The sequence below is a fragment of the Lasiosphaeria miniovina genome (genome assembly GCF_030549165.1).
Source record: "Lasiosphaeria miniovina strain SMH2392-1A chromosome Unknown B0T26scaffold_2, whole genome shotgun sequence".
Lineage (NCBI taxonomy): Eukaryota > Fungi > Ascomycota > Sordariomycetes > Sordariales > Lasiosphaeriaceae > Lasiosphaeria > Lasiosphaeria miniovina.
The window spans coordinates 3,831,538-3,848,081 of NW_026848221.1; the positions used below are offsets into that span (position 1 = coordinate 3,831,538).

The following is a 16,544-nucleotide window of genomic DNA, read 5'->3' on the forward strand; positions in this document are numbered from 1 at the left end:
CAAGAAAGCCAAAAAGGGAATTGAAGCTGGCCAATGTTAGACACACTCTCACTTTGCGTTTGTTGCACTTGGCCCGCAAGATTTGGGTGGGTCCCAATTTGACTTCGTCAGATACTATTTCATGGCCCTAGACGCCTAGTTCTAACTAATTTGTTGTGAAAACTTCCAGCGGGTGACTCCGATACGGAAGCCGCCGCAAAACCAGGGAGTGAACCTGCCCCGGAGCCTGCTGCGCCGCCGCCTATCGCACCGTGGTGGTCGCAACCTTTCCCACCTGCATACACGTCAGTTGCACCGCAGTTTCCACCCTAACGGTAGCCAGTTCCAGTGTTCAGGCGCTTATCCGTAATTCCTGTACAGGCGCTACTAGAGACACATTTGGATTCGGGCCCCTTAGATAAGTTGGCGGCTGGTGCCTCTCTTGATAGGATACGAGCTCGGCAGGACAGGAAAGAAACACATGACGAGGTATCAGCGGCGAAGTTTGGGAACCAGCCCAGGCATAGTCCTAGAGGTTGAACCAACGCACTCAACCGTCACAGTCTCTTGATATTTTGGCGGCGAGCATCTTTGGAGGTCATTTTTCCTTGTAGCACTAATTTTCATATTTCCTTTCAACGACATCAATAGACTCAATCTCTTCCATAATTAAAACACTGAATTCAAACAATCCAGGCTGGCCAGGTACCTAATATCTGAGTTGTAATTATTTCCGACTCTTATTTAAGTTATCAAGGCGACCATGTGATACATGATTTGGCTGAGAGGCTGGACAGATGCAATTCGCAAGGAACAATGTGCCAAGGCTAGTAGAGTAATTAAAAAGGGCTCTAGAACTAGCTGGTACACAACAGCGTTGTCTCAATTGATCAAACCCCGATAACAACAATCAAATCAAGAGTCAAGGTCTCTAACACAAAGAACCAGTCTAGCAGCAATCTCAGCCCCGATTCCAGTACCACGTCTAGAATACACAATGGCGCTGTTTGATCGTCCAATTATCCGCTAGTGTCTGTCAAACAAAAGCATACCGTGAAAGAACTGCATGGCCCCGAACGGCACAGAAGGCATTCAAGGAGACCTGTATTTCAAGAGCTCACAAGCATTTGGACAAAATAAAACGAGCACGTTTCCCTCTCGCCTAGTGACGAGGGTTGCCTTACCATCTCTCGCGGCAACGCTTCAGAGAATAGAGACTGCCAAAAAAGAAGCTCTCTGATCTCTCTGAAAACGCGTGCTTGACTTTCTAAATGCCCAAGACATTAAGAGAAACTAGACGCAGTCCGTCCAACACAGGCTGGCACCATGGCCGACGACATAACGTGGAATGGTGCCGGGCTCGCCGGCGGAGCGCCCCTCTGGATCATCGTGGGCGTTATTGTCCTGATCGCCGGAATGGTAGGCGGTTTTATGGTGTTCAAAGAGTTCAAGTGGGCAAAGGCGACAATGCCCATCAACGAGCACCCCCGGTGGTGGCATACGTGGAGCGCCCGAAAATGGCAGCGCCGGAATCAGCCAAGAGACATCGAGGCTAACAATACTACCGCTGAAACCATCTCGACCAGGATAAACGAGATCCTGGGGCCGCCGCCGCCGCAGCCACGGCCGCCCGCAGCCACATACTCGTCGACAAACCGCCAGCCAACAGCTCAAGACTACCGTGATGCCGATGACCAGGAATGGCAACAGCGTCGCCTACAGCGACGACAGCAGCGACAACAGCAGGAACAGGAAGACCAGCAGCGAAAACTGCGGCAGCAGCAGGAACTGGATCATCAACAGAGAGTGCAGCGAAAGCAGCAAGAACAGGAGCAGAAACAGCGACAGCAGCGAAAGCAGCAGGAACAGGAACGGCAACAGCGACAGCAGCAGCCGCCGCCGTCACCGCAACAGCAGCAGCAACAGAGGCAGCCAGCCACATACTCGTCGTCATACCGCCCGCCCACATACCGCCCGCCAACAGTCGAAGAGTGCTACGATGCCGATGACCAGCCGCCGGCCTCAAAGGAGACTGACAATGTCAGCGTAACCCCGTCGAGCAGATCAAACCGGGACAAGGCAGACAGCGGTCGAGAGCGTACACGCGATGACAAGCGTGACCGCCCATCTGAGAGAAGCAGAAGCAGAAGCAGCAGGCACAGCGGCAGGCACAGGGACAGACACAACGACAGGCACGGCGACAGGCACGGCGATAGACACGGCGATAGACACCGGGACAGGCACGGTGACAAGCATCGGGGCAAGCACGATGAAAAACGCAGGGAGAAGAAGGACGACGAGAAGCGCAGCAAGGACGACAAAGAGCGCGACAGGGAGAGAGAGAAGCGCCGAGAGAAGCGCAGGGAGGAGGACAAGGACAGCCATCGCTCCGGATCCAAGCACGGCGACAAGCGCAGCGAAAAGGACAAAAACAGCGACGGGCGCAAGGACAAGGGCAAGGATGAAGACAGCGACAAGCGCAGCGACAAGCGCAGCGACAAGCACCGCTCCGGTTCCAAGCACTCGGTCCATAAGCAGAGGTTGAGTCTCTTGGACCTCTTCGACATCTGAGACGAACCACCAAGTCCAAGTCCAAGTCGACGCTGACGCGACCCAGGCAAGTGAGTGTCTCCATTATGTCCCATCCCCAAGCCCAGTAATTAGTAGTAACTACAAAGAACAATGAATGGCATTTTGGCAATTGATAACATGGAAAAAGCCGAGATGTTTTCTCCGTGGCAGGCACCTAATTGCTGATTCTTATGCATTGAGCGGTGGTGTTGAAAACACAATGTTTTGTCGGAGACTCAGAGTGACTGTCTCATAATTGATTGATTTTGAGGGCATAGTGCTAAATTCAGCTGAGAAAATATGAAGCGAGGCAATTAAAAAGGTAAGCTGACCCGAGACAGGTGATATGTTTGATTATGTAGTGACGAAATCCGCTACAGTTCTCACGACATGTTTCCAAGAGACATTCCTGTAATTCGGAACTTAAATTGCGTGGGCTCTCAGAGACATGCCGCGCACCGGCAGAGAAACACGGGTTCACATTCAGGGAACAGCAAGGTGGGCCCGAAAATTGATGAACGCTGTGCAAGCTCGGCAGGAATCCCTGGATTCGCCATTTCCCAATATCACTATGTGCTTAGGTTTGCCGTCAATCCGAGCCGTTCCCGTTTTCACCCAATGGTGTGATTAATTCCAAAGTCAAAAAGCCACTCTCCTTCGCCCCACCCGTCGAGCCGTTGCTCGAAGGCGAGGATATAGCCCGAGGCTTTGGAGACAACTCCTCCATGGAGAAACCAGTTGACAATCTCAGCGAGCCCAAGGACATTGTCTTCCCTCAAATTACTCCCAACGCCGACACATGTTTGGTCTAAAAAGAAAGCTAGAGAAAGATAACGCCGGGACCGCAAGGGGCCATGAGCCGAGCCAAAAACAAAAAAAAGAATATACACAAGAAAAATCGGCAGTCGGAATGCCAAGTTGGGGGCCTGGACGGCTTCATAATGTGGAGGTTTGGCTTTTCCTTGATGTCGAGGTTATGGAAGGCTGGCTCCGAGGGTTGTTCCATGATAAAAGATGGCCACGTGGTGTTGTAATCGTGTGTCTCAGCGCCGGAACTAGACAGCTTCGGTGTGATAAAGAAGGCGAACTGGGGACTGCTACCGATAGCACGCGATCCCGCCCAGCTCTAACTGTCGCTGCGCCAAATCCCTGCGCCGAGAGGCTTGCTGACTCCAAACCCAACCCCAACCGCGATGCCGACAATCAGCAGACCGATCAGGACCTTAACCATGATACGGTTGCGTTTGCTCAGATGCGCGAGGCAGTTGCAGTTGTGTCGGCTCATCTTGGCCGCCTTGGCTTTGCGTCGCCAATGGTCCTGTCCGGGCCACACCTGGCAATCGCTGCCCCCCTTGGTGCATTCTGCCGACTTCCTGGTGCTGTGATCGCTGGTGGTGATGATGGCTTCGATGTCTGTGTCGAAGGGGTTCGCGTGGTTATGGGAGCTGGTGGGCGTCGAGACGTCCGAGGGCCGCGAGATGCCACTATGCTTCTCTCCCAGTGGCGTGAGACCGTCTGAGGCGAATGGGTCCTGCGGATGCTTCTCCACCATGTGAATTGCCGTCGTTTCGATTGACAAGCCCTGCTTGCCGGCCGTCTCGCGGGGCGTGGAAGAAGCCATGGTGCAGGCCAGGCGAGAACGAGGGGGGATCCAAGTTGGGTGACGGGGTTGTGTAATGTCTGCGACTGGTAATTATATCGTCGGTTGAAGGCCTTCTGGAGCTGGCGGTGGAGCGTGGCTGGAGTGAGAGAGATGTAGGTTTGTCGACACAAGACCACGGGACCTTCCTGAAGGCAGTAGAAGGTCTCAGCCATGAACCACAAGAGGTAACAGACAGTGCCACGAGGCAGCGAAGTCGGTGGCCACCGGGAAGGGATGACGGGATTTGTGGCAAGAGCCCGACATGCAAGGGGGTGGGGCGGGAGAGAGAAACTTACCAGCAGCGGCCTCGATCGTACGAACGAAGACAGCTTGTCGGCCCACGGAAACCACGAGGAAGAAAGACGTAAACCAGTGGACAAGAGAGGCCCGTGACCCCTTCCCAGCAGGAGTGAGCGGGCTTCGTCAAGTCGTCGTTGACAGCGAAAGGAGTAACAATGCGGATGTGTCTGTGGGAGAAGCGGCAGACAGTCACAGGCCCAGACTCCCTTCAATCTAGGTCGCGAAAGTCAAGTCGCCCACTCGACTTGTGGTGAAGTTGAAGGAATCGACCTTGCAGCGCAAGAGAGCGTCTTGCCCAAGAAGAGAAGTCAAGGTCGGTATGGAGCAAGGTAATTGCCCAGGAGAGGTGGGAAATGAAAGGCCCTATTTTTTTTTGGCTAGGGGGGGGCAGCTACGCACTTAGATCCAGGTTGATGGTCTGAGCTGCAGCCAATCTGGTAAAAGTCGGGGGCATTTACAGGGACACCCCATTCGCTGGCACCTGCGCCCGGGGTTTAGCTCCCTGTTAAGCTCAAGGTTGCTTGGCGGCCTGTTTCCCATTTCGGCTACCCAGCCCCGTCTTGATTGGCCGACATGACATCCTCTGCATGGCCTCCCTGCTTGGGGATTCAACGCATCCACTCCGTCCACGCAGTAGCTCGCTGCAGGCGGAGAGGCCCAGGCCCGAGATCACCTACATAGTAAAGCACTGCAATGACAATGGAAGCTGGAGCATGTCGGTGCGATTCAGGCCAAAGTCGCGACCCAGAGCACCACGGACAACTCGGTCCAGCTCAGCCAAAACACGGACACAGCAGACCGCGACGGGCCGTTCTACGTAAGCCGGATTGTTATCACGGCGTGCCATTGGTGAAGCTGGCTGGTGGCATGATGATCGACCAGACCTGTCAGAAGGCCTGATGTTATGAGGCACATCTCGGTATACGCCACGAGTTGTACATGGTAAGTCGAGGTACATGTACATACCTTAGGTTTTCCTGCGCCGTAGACTGTCGACGCCACAAGCCACGAAATTGCTGCGAGAACAGAACTAAACGTTGCCAGGCTGGGAGCACAGGGAGCAGGATGTCCTATCTTTTATCCGTATCCTCAGCGTCTCAAACATGGAAGGTGCCTTCCAACGATATCCGTAAGTCTCCCAAATATTGGGCAACCCAGATGACTGCGAAAATGGCAGCTTCCGAGCCTTTGCACAGTAATGCTACGTCCAGCCTCATGGCCTGGTCGCGCCGTATTCCCGCCGAAGGATGGCATCCACCTCAATCAGCCATGCCATCCACGCGCATCTGATTTGCACGGAGAGCTGTGCAGCGCTTATGCAGGTCCATAAACCTTGCGCCGCTCCCAGTCCCAGGGTACCCCACTCTTCAAGATGTCGTTCACCCCACAAGAGCAACCCAGCGCGCTGTGATGTCTCCGCCAAAGCAAAACTTATTATTAGCGGCAGCAAGGTCAAGGTTGTCAAGAGGCAAGCGAGGAAAGAAGGCCCGACAATTCAAAAAGACGCTTTAACACGTCAACTGGAGGCCGCACGCCGTCCGTCCAATGATCGTCGCTTGGCTTGGTCCGCGCAAAATGTTTGAGAAAAAGCCCAGTCCAGAAGCATTCGACGCCCTCAAGTCCCGCAATTTCGGGACATCGGAACCCCCCACCAGCGCCTCACCCGCCCGCGACCAAACCAAAGGTGTGGAAGATAAATGAAAAACGGATCGCCTGGCGTCATATAGCATTGACGTGTAATAAACACCGACCAAGCAGGTTTTCGCGATTTATGCCTAGTTTCCGTCGCCGCCCCCCGTCGTTTGGCCGAAATAGGGGTTCAGCGACAATTTTAGCATTTGTTTCGTCTTCGCCGTTGGCCCTCCCCCCCTACGGATACCATTTTCCATCTCGTGCTTTTGGTATCTGATTATGACCTGGCCCGGCGACGTGCGCCAGCAGAGCGGGGACTGCACTCCCCTAGTTTCCCTTTCAGGCTGGTGCGATGCGGGGTGAGTGGTCCATTGTCAAATGTTTCGATCAAAAGGCCAAAAGTCTAGATTCTTTTTTTTTGATCCGACGATCTGACCTGGGCAGTCGCTCGCTCACCTACCACCGACCAGCAGACCTCTCCCCCCCCCGCGCTAGCAAGCATTTGAGGATGGGACTGTAGCATCTCATATCTACGCGGATGTCTCTTGGGTTCGCTGGCGAGTCCCGAGAAGATTTCTCTACCTTATCGCGGCCCCTGAGCGACATGTCGGATTCAGGAATGTTGTCCCAACCCCACCGGCTCCATCAAAGCTCGGGCCCGAGCACGGCAATGCCGAAAAACCTACGAAAGGAAGACAAAAAGAAGTGCCGGCGCCTCTTCATAGTCGATCACCAGTCACCACCATGGTCGAGTGACGTGACCCTGGGGCTTCACCCCCCCGCCCCAATTTCCCCCTCCTTTTCCTTATCAGTTAAAAATGTCTCGTCGCTCGCATTTCCTTGTCTATGGTGTCCATCCTTTTCTCTCGCTTCTTTTTTTTCTCCTTCTTTTTTTCTTTTACTTTTCTTCCCGTCATGGCGGAGCGCGTGATGCGTTACACACCTTCCCGTCAGTCCTTCTACATGCCACGCTACCCGCCCAGAACACAGATGCGTGGCCGCCGCTCAATGGCTGTGCGTCCTACTGCACTGCTGCTGGGTATTATTACGTGCGTGCGTGAGCGTACCTCGAAGTTTGCTACTGCTCGAATCCTTTTTGTATGCCACGGCAAGTGGAAAGTGTGATGTCACACAGACAGGCAGGCAGGCAGGCAGACAGACAGACAGACAGCCCCGCCAGCCAGTGCGACCGTCTGGGACGGATCTTGCATCTTGTTTCCTGCCTGGTCTTCCTGCTGCATATGCGTATATGCGTGCATGCGTGCATGCGCGCGTGCAATCAATCTAGCCTGCATACAACCACCACTAATATATTAGCAGAAATTGTTGTCTGCTGCCCGGGAGGCGATGTAACCTTCCTAATTATTTAGATTGGAGTCGAGACCTTCCCAGTTCGAGTGTCCTAGCTAGTTTGTTCGACTCTTCACGAATGCGGGAATGAACTTGGTTATGTTTTGCCTTCTTTGTGAGGCCGGACCGTTTGAATTACGATGTTGTTTAATTATAAGTACGTTCACACAAGTGGCCTAGTCACATGATATCACGTCTTGGTGTCGGCTACCGCAAAATGCTATTTCTCTCTGTTTGAATTCTCTTGTTTGTTTCGGCTAACCGAATCATCATTCTGCTCTGTTCTGGCGGACCCGGGCTGGCGGACCCGTAGCCCATACTTGATCGGTAGAGCTGAGGGATTTAATAATAATCCAAGAGATGGCATGACAAGAAAAAGTCTATTGACTCTAACTTTAGGTCCTCAGTTCATACCTACATAGTAAATACCTCAATTCCGTGTCCCATACCTATCCTCCATCCACGACCGACCTGTGCCTATCAATGACAGGTAAAGTTATCCATAATTTACACAGACAACACGCGGTTCATATGCGCTTACATGTAGGCAGACCATATTCCTACAGAGGTTGTTGTTCCCGTGATTCTCAGGGTAGTGGCAGACTGCTCGTATGGTCATATTAGCATCGTGGCCCAAACTCGTTCTCCCGGGGGAAATAGGGCTACTCGTCCATAGATGTCGGCGCCAATGCTCAATAATCGTCAATGTCCATGTCCATGTCCATATCCATGTCCATGTCCGGGTCTGACTCGCTGTCGTCTCCTGCATCCAGCTCGAGTCTCGCCACCTTGTCGACCAGGTCGGCTTCCATGTCCTCAGTGGTGTCGTTGTCGGCTTCTTCCGTCTCTTTGCTGTCGATCTCCTCAGTGGCGCTGCTGTCGTCTCCTCCTCCGGCACCACCCAGGTCCATGCTCGTCATCTGAGTGACCAGGTCGGCTTCCGTCTCGTCCTCCTCCGTAGCCATGCGGGCTATCTGCTCGACGAGGCCGTTCTAGGTGAGCGCCTGCTGGTTGGCCGAGCGCTCCTAGAACTCGCACTCGGTGGGGTACGACTGCTTGAGCGCGGGCGCAGCAGGTAGTTGAACTTGGGCGAGATGGTGTCGATTATGAGCGAGATGATGCCCTCGGCCTCGTCGTCGGCGGGCGTGCGTCCAATCGGCTGCCACGGCCCCGCCTTGGGCTCCGCGGGGCTGCCGTCGATGTGCTTCAGCAGCCCGTCCTTGCGCATGTAGTTGCGCAGTGCGCTGTGCCACGCGGCAAAACTCTCGATGCCCTCCAGCTTCGGCGGGGAGAAGAACTCGAAGACCTCGTCCTCCTCTTCGCTGTAGTACATGTCCATGTCCGTGTTGTCGTCCCACGTGTCTGCCATTGTGGCGGGGTAGTGGTCAACTGAGCTGGGTGTGGTTGGCGTAGACGAGCGAGACTGGCGCGAATACGTAAATGGTGCAAAGGCGTGAAGGGACTTGCTGTGAGCTACTGTGTGGTTTGTAGCCAGGCACTTGCCGCAAAAAAAAAACTGCGAAGAAAGTGCATGTGCGAGAGGATAGACAGCCTTTTTCATCTCGCGATTTTTTCAAATGGCCACCAAGGACTCGACGTCAGTTCGCAAATCAGTCCGTCTGATCCGGGCGGGGCTGTCCTCGTTGTATGGTCACCAGCGGTCGTAATCTGTCAGGAGTCGTAATGGGGGAGTTGCAAATAGACTTGTTCCATAACTCTGTTGTGTGTTGGTTAATTGAGTCTCATGTTAAGGTGCAATTGTTTTGATTCAATTAGTCTCTACGCGCTACTCAGGGGTTACATGTCAACAATTACAGAGTTGATAAACAGCTTTACTGGCCAAAACGTAGTAACTGAGTACCTTAGGTGGCCAATCCGTGCGACAGCAGTCTGCTGCAAGCAGCTGGACTCATCTCTGATTGTTCAGTGAAGACCTCGGTTCCGTACGGCAGCTGGTCTGGTTGTGAGCTAGCTAGTCCAGGGCAGTGGCAAAGATTGCAGAGTGGTGGCAAGGGCTGCAGGGCGGTTGCTGTGGAACAGCGAGGCTGAAGGTAGTCTGCCGAGCCGGACTCGGTCCATCGTCCCAACAAAGGGGGTTGGAGGGTGGAGGGGATTCCCAGGACCAAAGGCGCCGCCAGCAACCATACAATTAATTAGCCATGTATACCGTTAGCAAGGCCAGTTTCCCCGCACGAGCAAGACATCACGCTCTACTAAACCAACTCGTCCGGATCGAAGTGGCGGTTATGCCAGCGGCAGCCGACATGGATGGTTCCTATTGTTTTATTGTTCAGTGTGCAGTCAAGGGCGAGCACCGGCCAGTGCCGTGAACAGCATAAAACCGGCTGCTCCCCCTCCTTCCTGACCAGAACAGTTTCTTACACCAAACACCAAGCAACCGCAACTCTCAAGTCAAGACATTTGCTGTTTGGGTCCGGACCTCTTCTCTTGTGAACACTCTTCTAATACTGTATCAACTTTAGATATCGTCGTCAACCACTGGCATTGATTTGCGACAGAATCAAGCCATGCTCCCAGCACTCCTTCTGCTAGGCTCCCTGCCCCTGCTGCAGGGAGTCCTCAGTAGCCTGCCCGTTTTCAACGGCAACTCGACCAGCACTCTGCTCCCCGAGCCCGTGTGCCAGCCGCCGTCGTCCAACTATTCCGTGAGTTGACCCTCTTCTATAACTCGTAGTAGTTACTGACAAGACTTCCTAAGATCGTGCCTGACGACTGCCAAGCCGCCGCGCAGCAGCTGAGCAGCCTGCCGGCCATCGCGGACAACACGACGGTGCTCGACGGCAAGTCGTGCGTGATGAAGAAGCAGAACGGCTGCCTGGCGTTCGCCTGCAACACGGCCGACAAGAAGATCACGACGCGCCAGGCCATCATCAGCGGCAGCAGCGTTCAGGGTGAGCAGCAAAGCGTCTTCGACACGGGTTGGATCGACAATGACGTGCCTTCTCCCGTCGACTGCCACCAAGTCATTGACCTGGTCAGCCGTAAGCATTCTCAACTCTACCCTCTTGACCTACCTGCCTTGATTAGATTGGCAACTGGTTGACCAATGGTTGATGCAGTGCATAGCAAAACCGGATACTTCTCGGTTGCCCATAAGAGCCTGTTGTTCGTGGCCGGAAGCTGCCAGCTGCATGTCGTCAACCAAGCCGGCGGAACCGTCAAGGTCAAGGAGGCGACGCTGGCGTGGGACCTCACCGCCTACGTGTTCAACCCCTGCGTTGTTAACGGGCTGTACGGCTATTACTTCCTCGACAGCTCTGTCATTGCCTCGATCGAACCGGCGGGCTATGACGACCATCTGGGCTCTGACTCCGTCTCGGCCCCTGATATTTTTGTCGAGGGTTCATCGTCCCCCGATGTTGTCGAGCCGTCGTCGTCGTCCACCCTCGTCCCGCGCGGCTGGCAGTGCTCGGTGCCCAACGGCGTGCCGCCCCCGAACTAAGGCGACTGCAAGCAGATCCTCAACGACATTGGCGGTAAGCAACCCCCCCCCCCCCCCCCCCCCCATGAAATGATCTCTTTGACCAAGAAACGCAGCAGCTAACAACAAATATCAATACAGTAACCGGCAACATCCACCTCGGGTCGTCGCAGACCAGCCAGGTGTACCGCTACGGCGGCTGCTCGGGCTATATCTACAACCACTACGATAACAAGGCCGTTGACGTCGCCGGCTACACGATGGTGGGTGAGCTGCTACCCTACCTCATGAACACATGCGTTACGGTCGGCCAGTGGGGCTGGTACCAGGACGACTTTGTTCATGTCGAGCTGTTCTCGGGCGCTATCTCGCCGCGCGGCAGCTCGCGCCGGAGCCACCGCAACACTAAGACGCTAGCTACGAGAGCCGAAGGCTCTAAGGAGGAGAAGCGGGATGGTGACTTAGAGTTAGGTGAGCATCTCTGAACTTTTTCTCTACCCACTTTCTAGCTCTTGTGGTGTGATGGGCTACCGGGCTAGCTAGGCTAGCACTCTTCGTGCCTCTCTTACCTAGCTCGCTCTTTCCGTATCTCTCTCTTTCTGTGTGTGAGTGTGCGTGTGTGTGAGTGTGCATCTGCGTGTGTGCCTGTATATATATATATATATGTGTGTGTGTGTGTGTGTGTGTGTCCGTCCTGGTGTGCACATTACAAACCAAGCTGACCCTCCTTCCCTCTCCTCCGCTAACCGTAGCCGACATGTACGAGAACAGCCTCGGCTAGGCCCCCCCCCCAACCCGTCAAGGCGCGCGAGCTGGCCCCGACAAAAGTCTCTAGAGACGATCCAAGCGAAACCGATACGCTTAAGTGCGCACACCCAGTAGAAAACATTTTATTCTTATCCTGTATGATAGGAAGCCAGTTATAAAGAATTTTCCGGTTTTGGGCCATGGGTTTGGTAGTTAGGGCGACATATTGAGCAAACAAACATGCACTCGCTCGCAGCATCCATACAACTCCAGTGATGGTATATGACTGAGACAAGATAAACTTTCAAGTTGAGAAGAAAAATGAACATGGAACACTGAAAGAAAAAGATCAAGAGAGGCAAATGGCAAGTACCATGACACTAACGCTTCAAGAGAGCACACATACCTTATCCAACAGCACTAGGCGTGTCTAGGTCCATGGTCACCGTCCTCACTATCCTCGAACTGCTCACCCAAGATTTCTTCGTCAAAGCCTTCGTCGCCAAGCTCACCGCCCTCAACTTCATCGCCCCCAGCTCCAACCGCCCTATTTTCGCGCAAAAGTCTAGCAATCGCCACATGGCCGTTGCGGACGGCATACGATAGCGGGCTCATTCCCTCCCTGTCTGCCAAGTTGACGTCGGGACCGGTGGCGAGCAAAAGCCGGACAGCCTCCAAGTGGCCAAGCTGGGCGGCAACTGACAATGGTGTCTGGCCCATCCAGTTTACGGCGTTGGTGTCGGCGCCAGCCTGGAGAAGGAGTTCAAAAATGTCCCAATACAGGCTGCTTATAGCGTCGAACAGGAGTGGGTTGGCCGCCCCACGGCCGTTAGACCTAATATGGTTGACGTTGGCGCCGTGGTCGAGGAGGAGCTTGGTGAGGCCGTAGTGGCCTTGGCCGACAGCCCGGATCAGGGCTGTACAGCTTTTGTGATCTTCGAGGTTGATGTCGGCATGACCTTCCGGTGAAGACCCAGTAATGAAGCGCAAAATATCTCCGGCAGCATGCAACAGTTTACCATGGCTACTCGGATCCCCCAACGCGAAGTCGACATCGTTCTCAAGCAAAAATTTCATAAAGGTCGAGCAATCGCTTTTTGTGCAATACGGCGGCGCGCCATTAACCTCTTCGTCGAGTATGTGGTCGACATTAACCAGGATATTGGCAAGGGCGTAGTAGCCAATCTTTGCGAAGAACGACATTGGGGTGCGGCCATTCGAACTAGCAAGGCTAATGTTGGCCCCATTTTCGAGCAAGACCCTTGTGATATCGCCGAGCTTCAAAGCATTAAGGCTGGGGTTCTCTGAAGAATCCACAGCAAGGTCGGCGTCATCAAGGCCAACCAGCAGACAGTGAAAGTTCTTTGCGGCATAGAACAATGGAGAACGGCCATTCGCATCTGCCAAGTCAATGTCTGCCTCATTTTCGAGTAGACTTTCAACAACTGCCACTCGACCTCTCCCGGCGGCAATTGACAACGGGGTACGGCCAACCCAATCTGCCAAGTTGATGTCGGCGCCGTTCTTTATTAGAAGCCTAACCACTCCCAGTTTACCTAGCGCGGCGGCATAGGATAGCAGTGTTTGGCCCTTGCTCGTTTTCGAGTCAATGTCGGTACCAGATTCCAGCAAAAGCCGAACAACATGTTGATCACCGTTTTCCAGCGCAGAGAGCAACAGGGTGTTGGACTCGCCCGTCGAACCCGATTTAGCCTCGTTCCCGAGCATTAATTCGGCGAGGGTCACTTGATGCATGGCAACGGCGTAGTCCACCGGTGTGGCCCCAAGCTTATCCTTTTCAGTAGCTCGAGCTCCTAAGCTGAGCAGCAGCTTGACGGTCTCTTCATTCCCGCTCCAGATAGCATAGGTTAGGGGCGTTCGAGCGTCGACATCTGCCAAGTCGACCTCGAGTGCAGCGTGAGACTGTCCTCCCAGCCCGACCTTGAGTCGTTTCCAAGACTTGACGAGGCCTCCCATCCCCTTGCGCTCGTTCTTGGCAAAGAGTTGTATGGCCGATTCGTGGCCATTTCCCGCGGCCCATGATAGTGCAGTCCGGCCGTAATCGCGGTCTTTGCGGTTCATCAATTTGGAGTCACCTGTCTTGAGCGAAGACTTTACTGCTGTCGCAAGTCCAAAGTAGGATACCGCCATAAGATTTGAGAATCTCGGGCAAATCCTTGTTGGATTTGTCAAGACCCAATATATTTGAAACCAGGTCGAGAAACGGGACGACCCAGTGTCGCAGATGCCCACGATGGACTGTGCTGCCGAACTTGCAAACTCGGCTGGCGACTCGCGCATGTGAGTTGCCCATTGAGTAGCCGAGTAGCCAAGGAAGACGTGTTTACCCAGGTATTCGGGCACGAGGTAGCCCAAAAACCGGGACGCCTCATAGCCGCTAAACTCGGGAGTGTCGGTAAGAGGGTCCGTCTCAAACTCGTCAAAGAGCAAATTCCAAGTACATATCTCGGCGAGAATGCGGTGTGAATCCTGTGGCTGGAGCGAGTGCTTCCACTGAACATCCCCATCAACGTCGCTTATCGCCTCTTCCAGGTCGTGCTGAACCAAATACTCCTTGGCGGTCTGGTGAAGCAAGTATATCCTCGAGTTGATGATGGTGACAAAGAGCCCGCAAGTGTCTCGGATGCTCTCCCGGAGTCTCCCTTCAGACTTGACGTTGAGCTCGCCATAGGACCGATGACTCTCATGAAGTGCAAGCGCAAACCCCATTTCCGATAGCGTCAAAGGCCTTACTGCCGCCACAACTATATGCAGGATTTTCCTGGCCTGGTCAGGATTGCGGCTATGAGACAGGATCCTGTCATAGGCGTCGTCCACTGTCTTTGGCAGTTGAGAAGTGGCCTTGAGTATCCCATCTTCGTCAATGTCTTCTTCGTGCTCAATGAGGTTAAGGGTCAAGTGAACATATAGATATGTTCTGTTTGGAACACGCAGAAGCTCGCGAAGCAGCAGCTCCTGCTCGTCCTGGCTAAGCATCAGATGGGCACTGAGAGTGCGCACCCTGGTCTCGACGAAGATGTCGATTTCCTTTGCTATCTTTTCCATCTCATCTTCGCTCTCGCCGCTCAAATGAACGACAGGAAGTTCTGGTATATCTTCGAGTAGTCCTCGTCGAATTGTAGTAGTGGGCCGACTGGTAATGAAAAATTTTAGTTTAGGCTTTCTGTTGCTGCTATTGCGGTATAACCTAGACAATGCTTGAGTGAGCAGGGAGCTTCCAGACGCATCGCATTCATCGATTGCATCAAGAACACAAACGATCTCGCCGGAATTGTCGTCTTCTGCTGCTCTCAGGAGAACGCTCCACAGTTCGCTAAACGAGCTGGTAAGCGTTTCCCTTTCAGCTCCTAGCTGAACAAGGACCGTCTTTGTGAACAACTTGCGCTTCTGCAGAAACAACTGATATAGGATACAACAGAGAGCCGTCACAATGCTGCGTTGCTCATCTGAGTCGTCCTTGAAGAAGAAGTAGCACGTTGTTCTGTGGTTGTTACTCGGGAGGGCAGAATCGACCAGGTGCTTTGCGAGAACCGACTTTCCACATCCAGGGTCTGCCGACACCCAAAGAGCCTCTGACCTGGTCTCTAGCCAGCCCCGGAAGAGCTTGTGTTCGATGAACCACTCGCAAGTGCCCGGTATGCGATCTGGGTTTCGGTCTTTGTGCTCTTGGTATGGTGTCTTTTTGAGTCTATTCAATATGCCGATGTCGGTTGCTGTCCAGGTCGCGTCCGGGGACGGCCAAGTCCTCAAGAGCGGTGTCGCTGGTTGAAAGTGGGCTAAGACCATTTTCGCAGCGGCTGCTGCTGTTGCTGCTGCGTAGCCCTGCCATTTCTTGTTCTTGTGGCTATCGGCATAGTCACAGACGCTCTTTATTACCAAACAAGAGCCAGGGAACGCCTCCCACATGCCTACGCCCTCCATCTCAAAGGCGATGACGCCGTCTCGAGTCGCGATCTCGTCCCGGTCCAGGCCGGACCTCATGACAGTATCGCCAGAGGCAACGAGGCCGAAGTGGACGACTGGGAGGCGGTCCTCGATCGAGTGTGCGCGGGACACCAGCTCTCGCTCGTCGCATCCGAGGGTGTCGCAGCTCATCTCGAAGGACTGGAAGCACATGTCCTCCTCTTTACCACTACCACATGTTGCGCAGTCCTCGAGGTTGCGGTGCTTATGGAAATAAGCTGACTCGAAAAGCCTGTCGTGAATACGGCCAGGATATGCGGCAGACAAGTCAGGCGCCCGCTGCACGATGTCCAGCGCGGCCGCGATGGTAGTCTGCAACTCGCTTTCCTCCTCGGCCTGCAGCTTGGCCAGGACGGCGAGCAGTTCCGAGTTGGGGCTTGGGAGAGTGCCGCGGGGAGTGTCCTTGCGCACAAACTTGTTGTTTGGGAACCGTCGTCCAAAGTCGTACTGGACGAGGCCCTCACTAATAACAACATCGCCAAGAAGAACCTCCTTCCCGCGCGTGGGCCCAAAGGGGGCACCGGCACATATGCCGACCATCATGGCGAGCTTGATCCTCTGGAAGCTGGCGTGCAGGTTGGATGCGGCAGTGGCGGCAGCAACCTTGCCCATGGTGGGCATATGGACGAGCACGACGTTGTGAGGGCCGATCAGTCCGAACGAGTAAGTGTTTGGGTCACCTATGGCCTTGCCGTAGATCATGGCATCGTACTCTTTTTCGAACAGGGCGGCGACGGTCCTGGCCTCTAGGGGCAGGGCACAGATGATGGCGACCTCAAAATCATCGCGGTCTATTGGCCTTTGGCCTTGAAGAAGGTCTTGGGTCTCCTGAGTCCCTGGCGCCCCGGGTTTTAGAGGAGAGGCACCCATGACACTAGCCTTTCCTCTCTTATCAGG

General features: G+C 54.1%; 6 protein-coding genes across 6 annotated transcripts; 2 read left to right on the forward strand and 4 right to left on the reverse strand.

Moving 5' to 3' along the window:
- Positions 1-1,305: 1,305 nt before the first annotated feature.
- B0T26DRAFT_748159 (uncharacterized protein) lies at positions 1,306-2,550 on the forward strand (the record flags this gene model as incomplete). The annotated part of the gene is made up of 1 exon (XM_060444934.1): positions 1,306-2,550. The coding sequence occupies one exon, from the start codon at positions 1,306-1,308 to the stop codon at positions 2,548-2,550; it is 1,245 nt and encodes a 414-aa protein (XP_060300720.1).
- A 1,126-nt stretch (positions 2,551-3,676) lies between these two features.
- Positions 3,677-4,171, reverse strand: B0T26DRAFT_640253 (uncharacterized protein; the record flags this gene model as incomplete). The annotated part of the gene is made up of 1 exon (XM_060437218.1): positions 3,677-4,171. One exon carries the CDS (start codon positions 4,169-4,171, stop codon positions 3,677-3,679), a length of 495 nt encoding a protein of 164 aa, XP_060300721.1.
- A 3,995-nt stretch (positions 4,172-8,166) lies between these two features.
- Positions 8,167-8,843, reverse strand: B0T26DRAFT_748161 (uncharacterized protein; the record flags this gene model as incomplete). Its single annotated transcript, XM_060444935.1, has 2 exons — positions 8,167-8,444; positions 8,513-8,843. The coding sequence occupies 2 exons, from the start codon at positions 8,841-8,843 to the stop codon at positions 8,167-8,169; spliced, it is 609 nt and encodes a 202-aa protein (XP_060300722.1).
- Positions 8,844-10,002: 1,159 nt separating this feature from the next.
- Positions 10,003-11,439, forward strand: B0T26DRAFT_672484 (uncharacterized protein; the record flags this gene model as incomplete). Its single annotated transcript, XM_060439457.1, has 6 exons — positions 10,003-10,140; positions 10,173-10,476; positions 10,555-10,907; positions 10,953-10,971; positions 11,058-11,387; positions 11,426-11,439. 6 exons carry the CDS (start codon positions 10,003-10,005, stop codon positions 11,437-11,439), a joined length of 1,158 nt encoding a protein of 385 aa, XP_060300723.1.
- A 767-nt stretch (positions 11,440-12,206) lies between these two features.
- B0T26DRAFT_630133 (putative ankyrin repeat-containing protein) lies at positions 12,207-15,383 on the reverse strand (the record flags this gene model as incomplete). Its single annotated transcript, XM_060436265.1, has 3 exons — positions 12,207-12,413; positions 12,813-13,568; positions 13,605-15,383. Coding segments are annotated over 3 exons (2,742 nt in total), but the record flags the coding sequence as incomplete, so codon positions are not given.
- Positions 15,384-15,452: 69 nt separating this feature from the next.
- B0T26DRAFT_640172 (nucleoside phosphorylase domain-containing protein) lies at positions 15,453-16,517 on the reverse strand (the record flags this gene model as incomplete). Its single annotated transcript, XM_060437203.1, has 1 exon — positions 15,453-16,517. A coding segment is annotated over one exon (1,065 nt), but the record flags the coding sequence as incomplete, so codon positions are not given.
- Between the last annotated feature and the right edge of the window lie 27 nt (positions 16,518-16,544).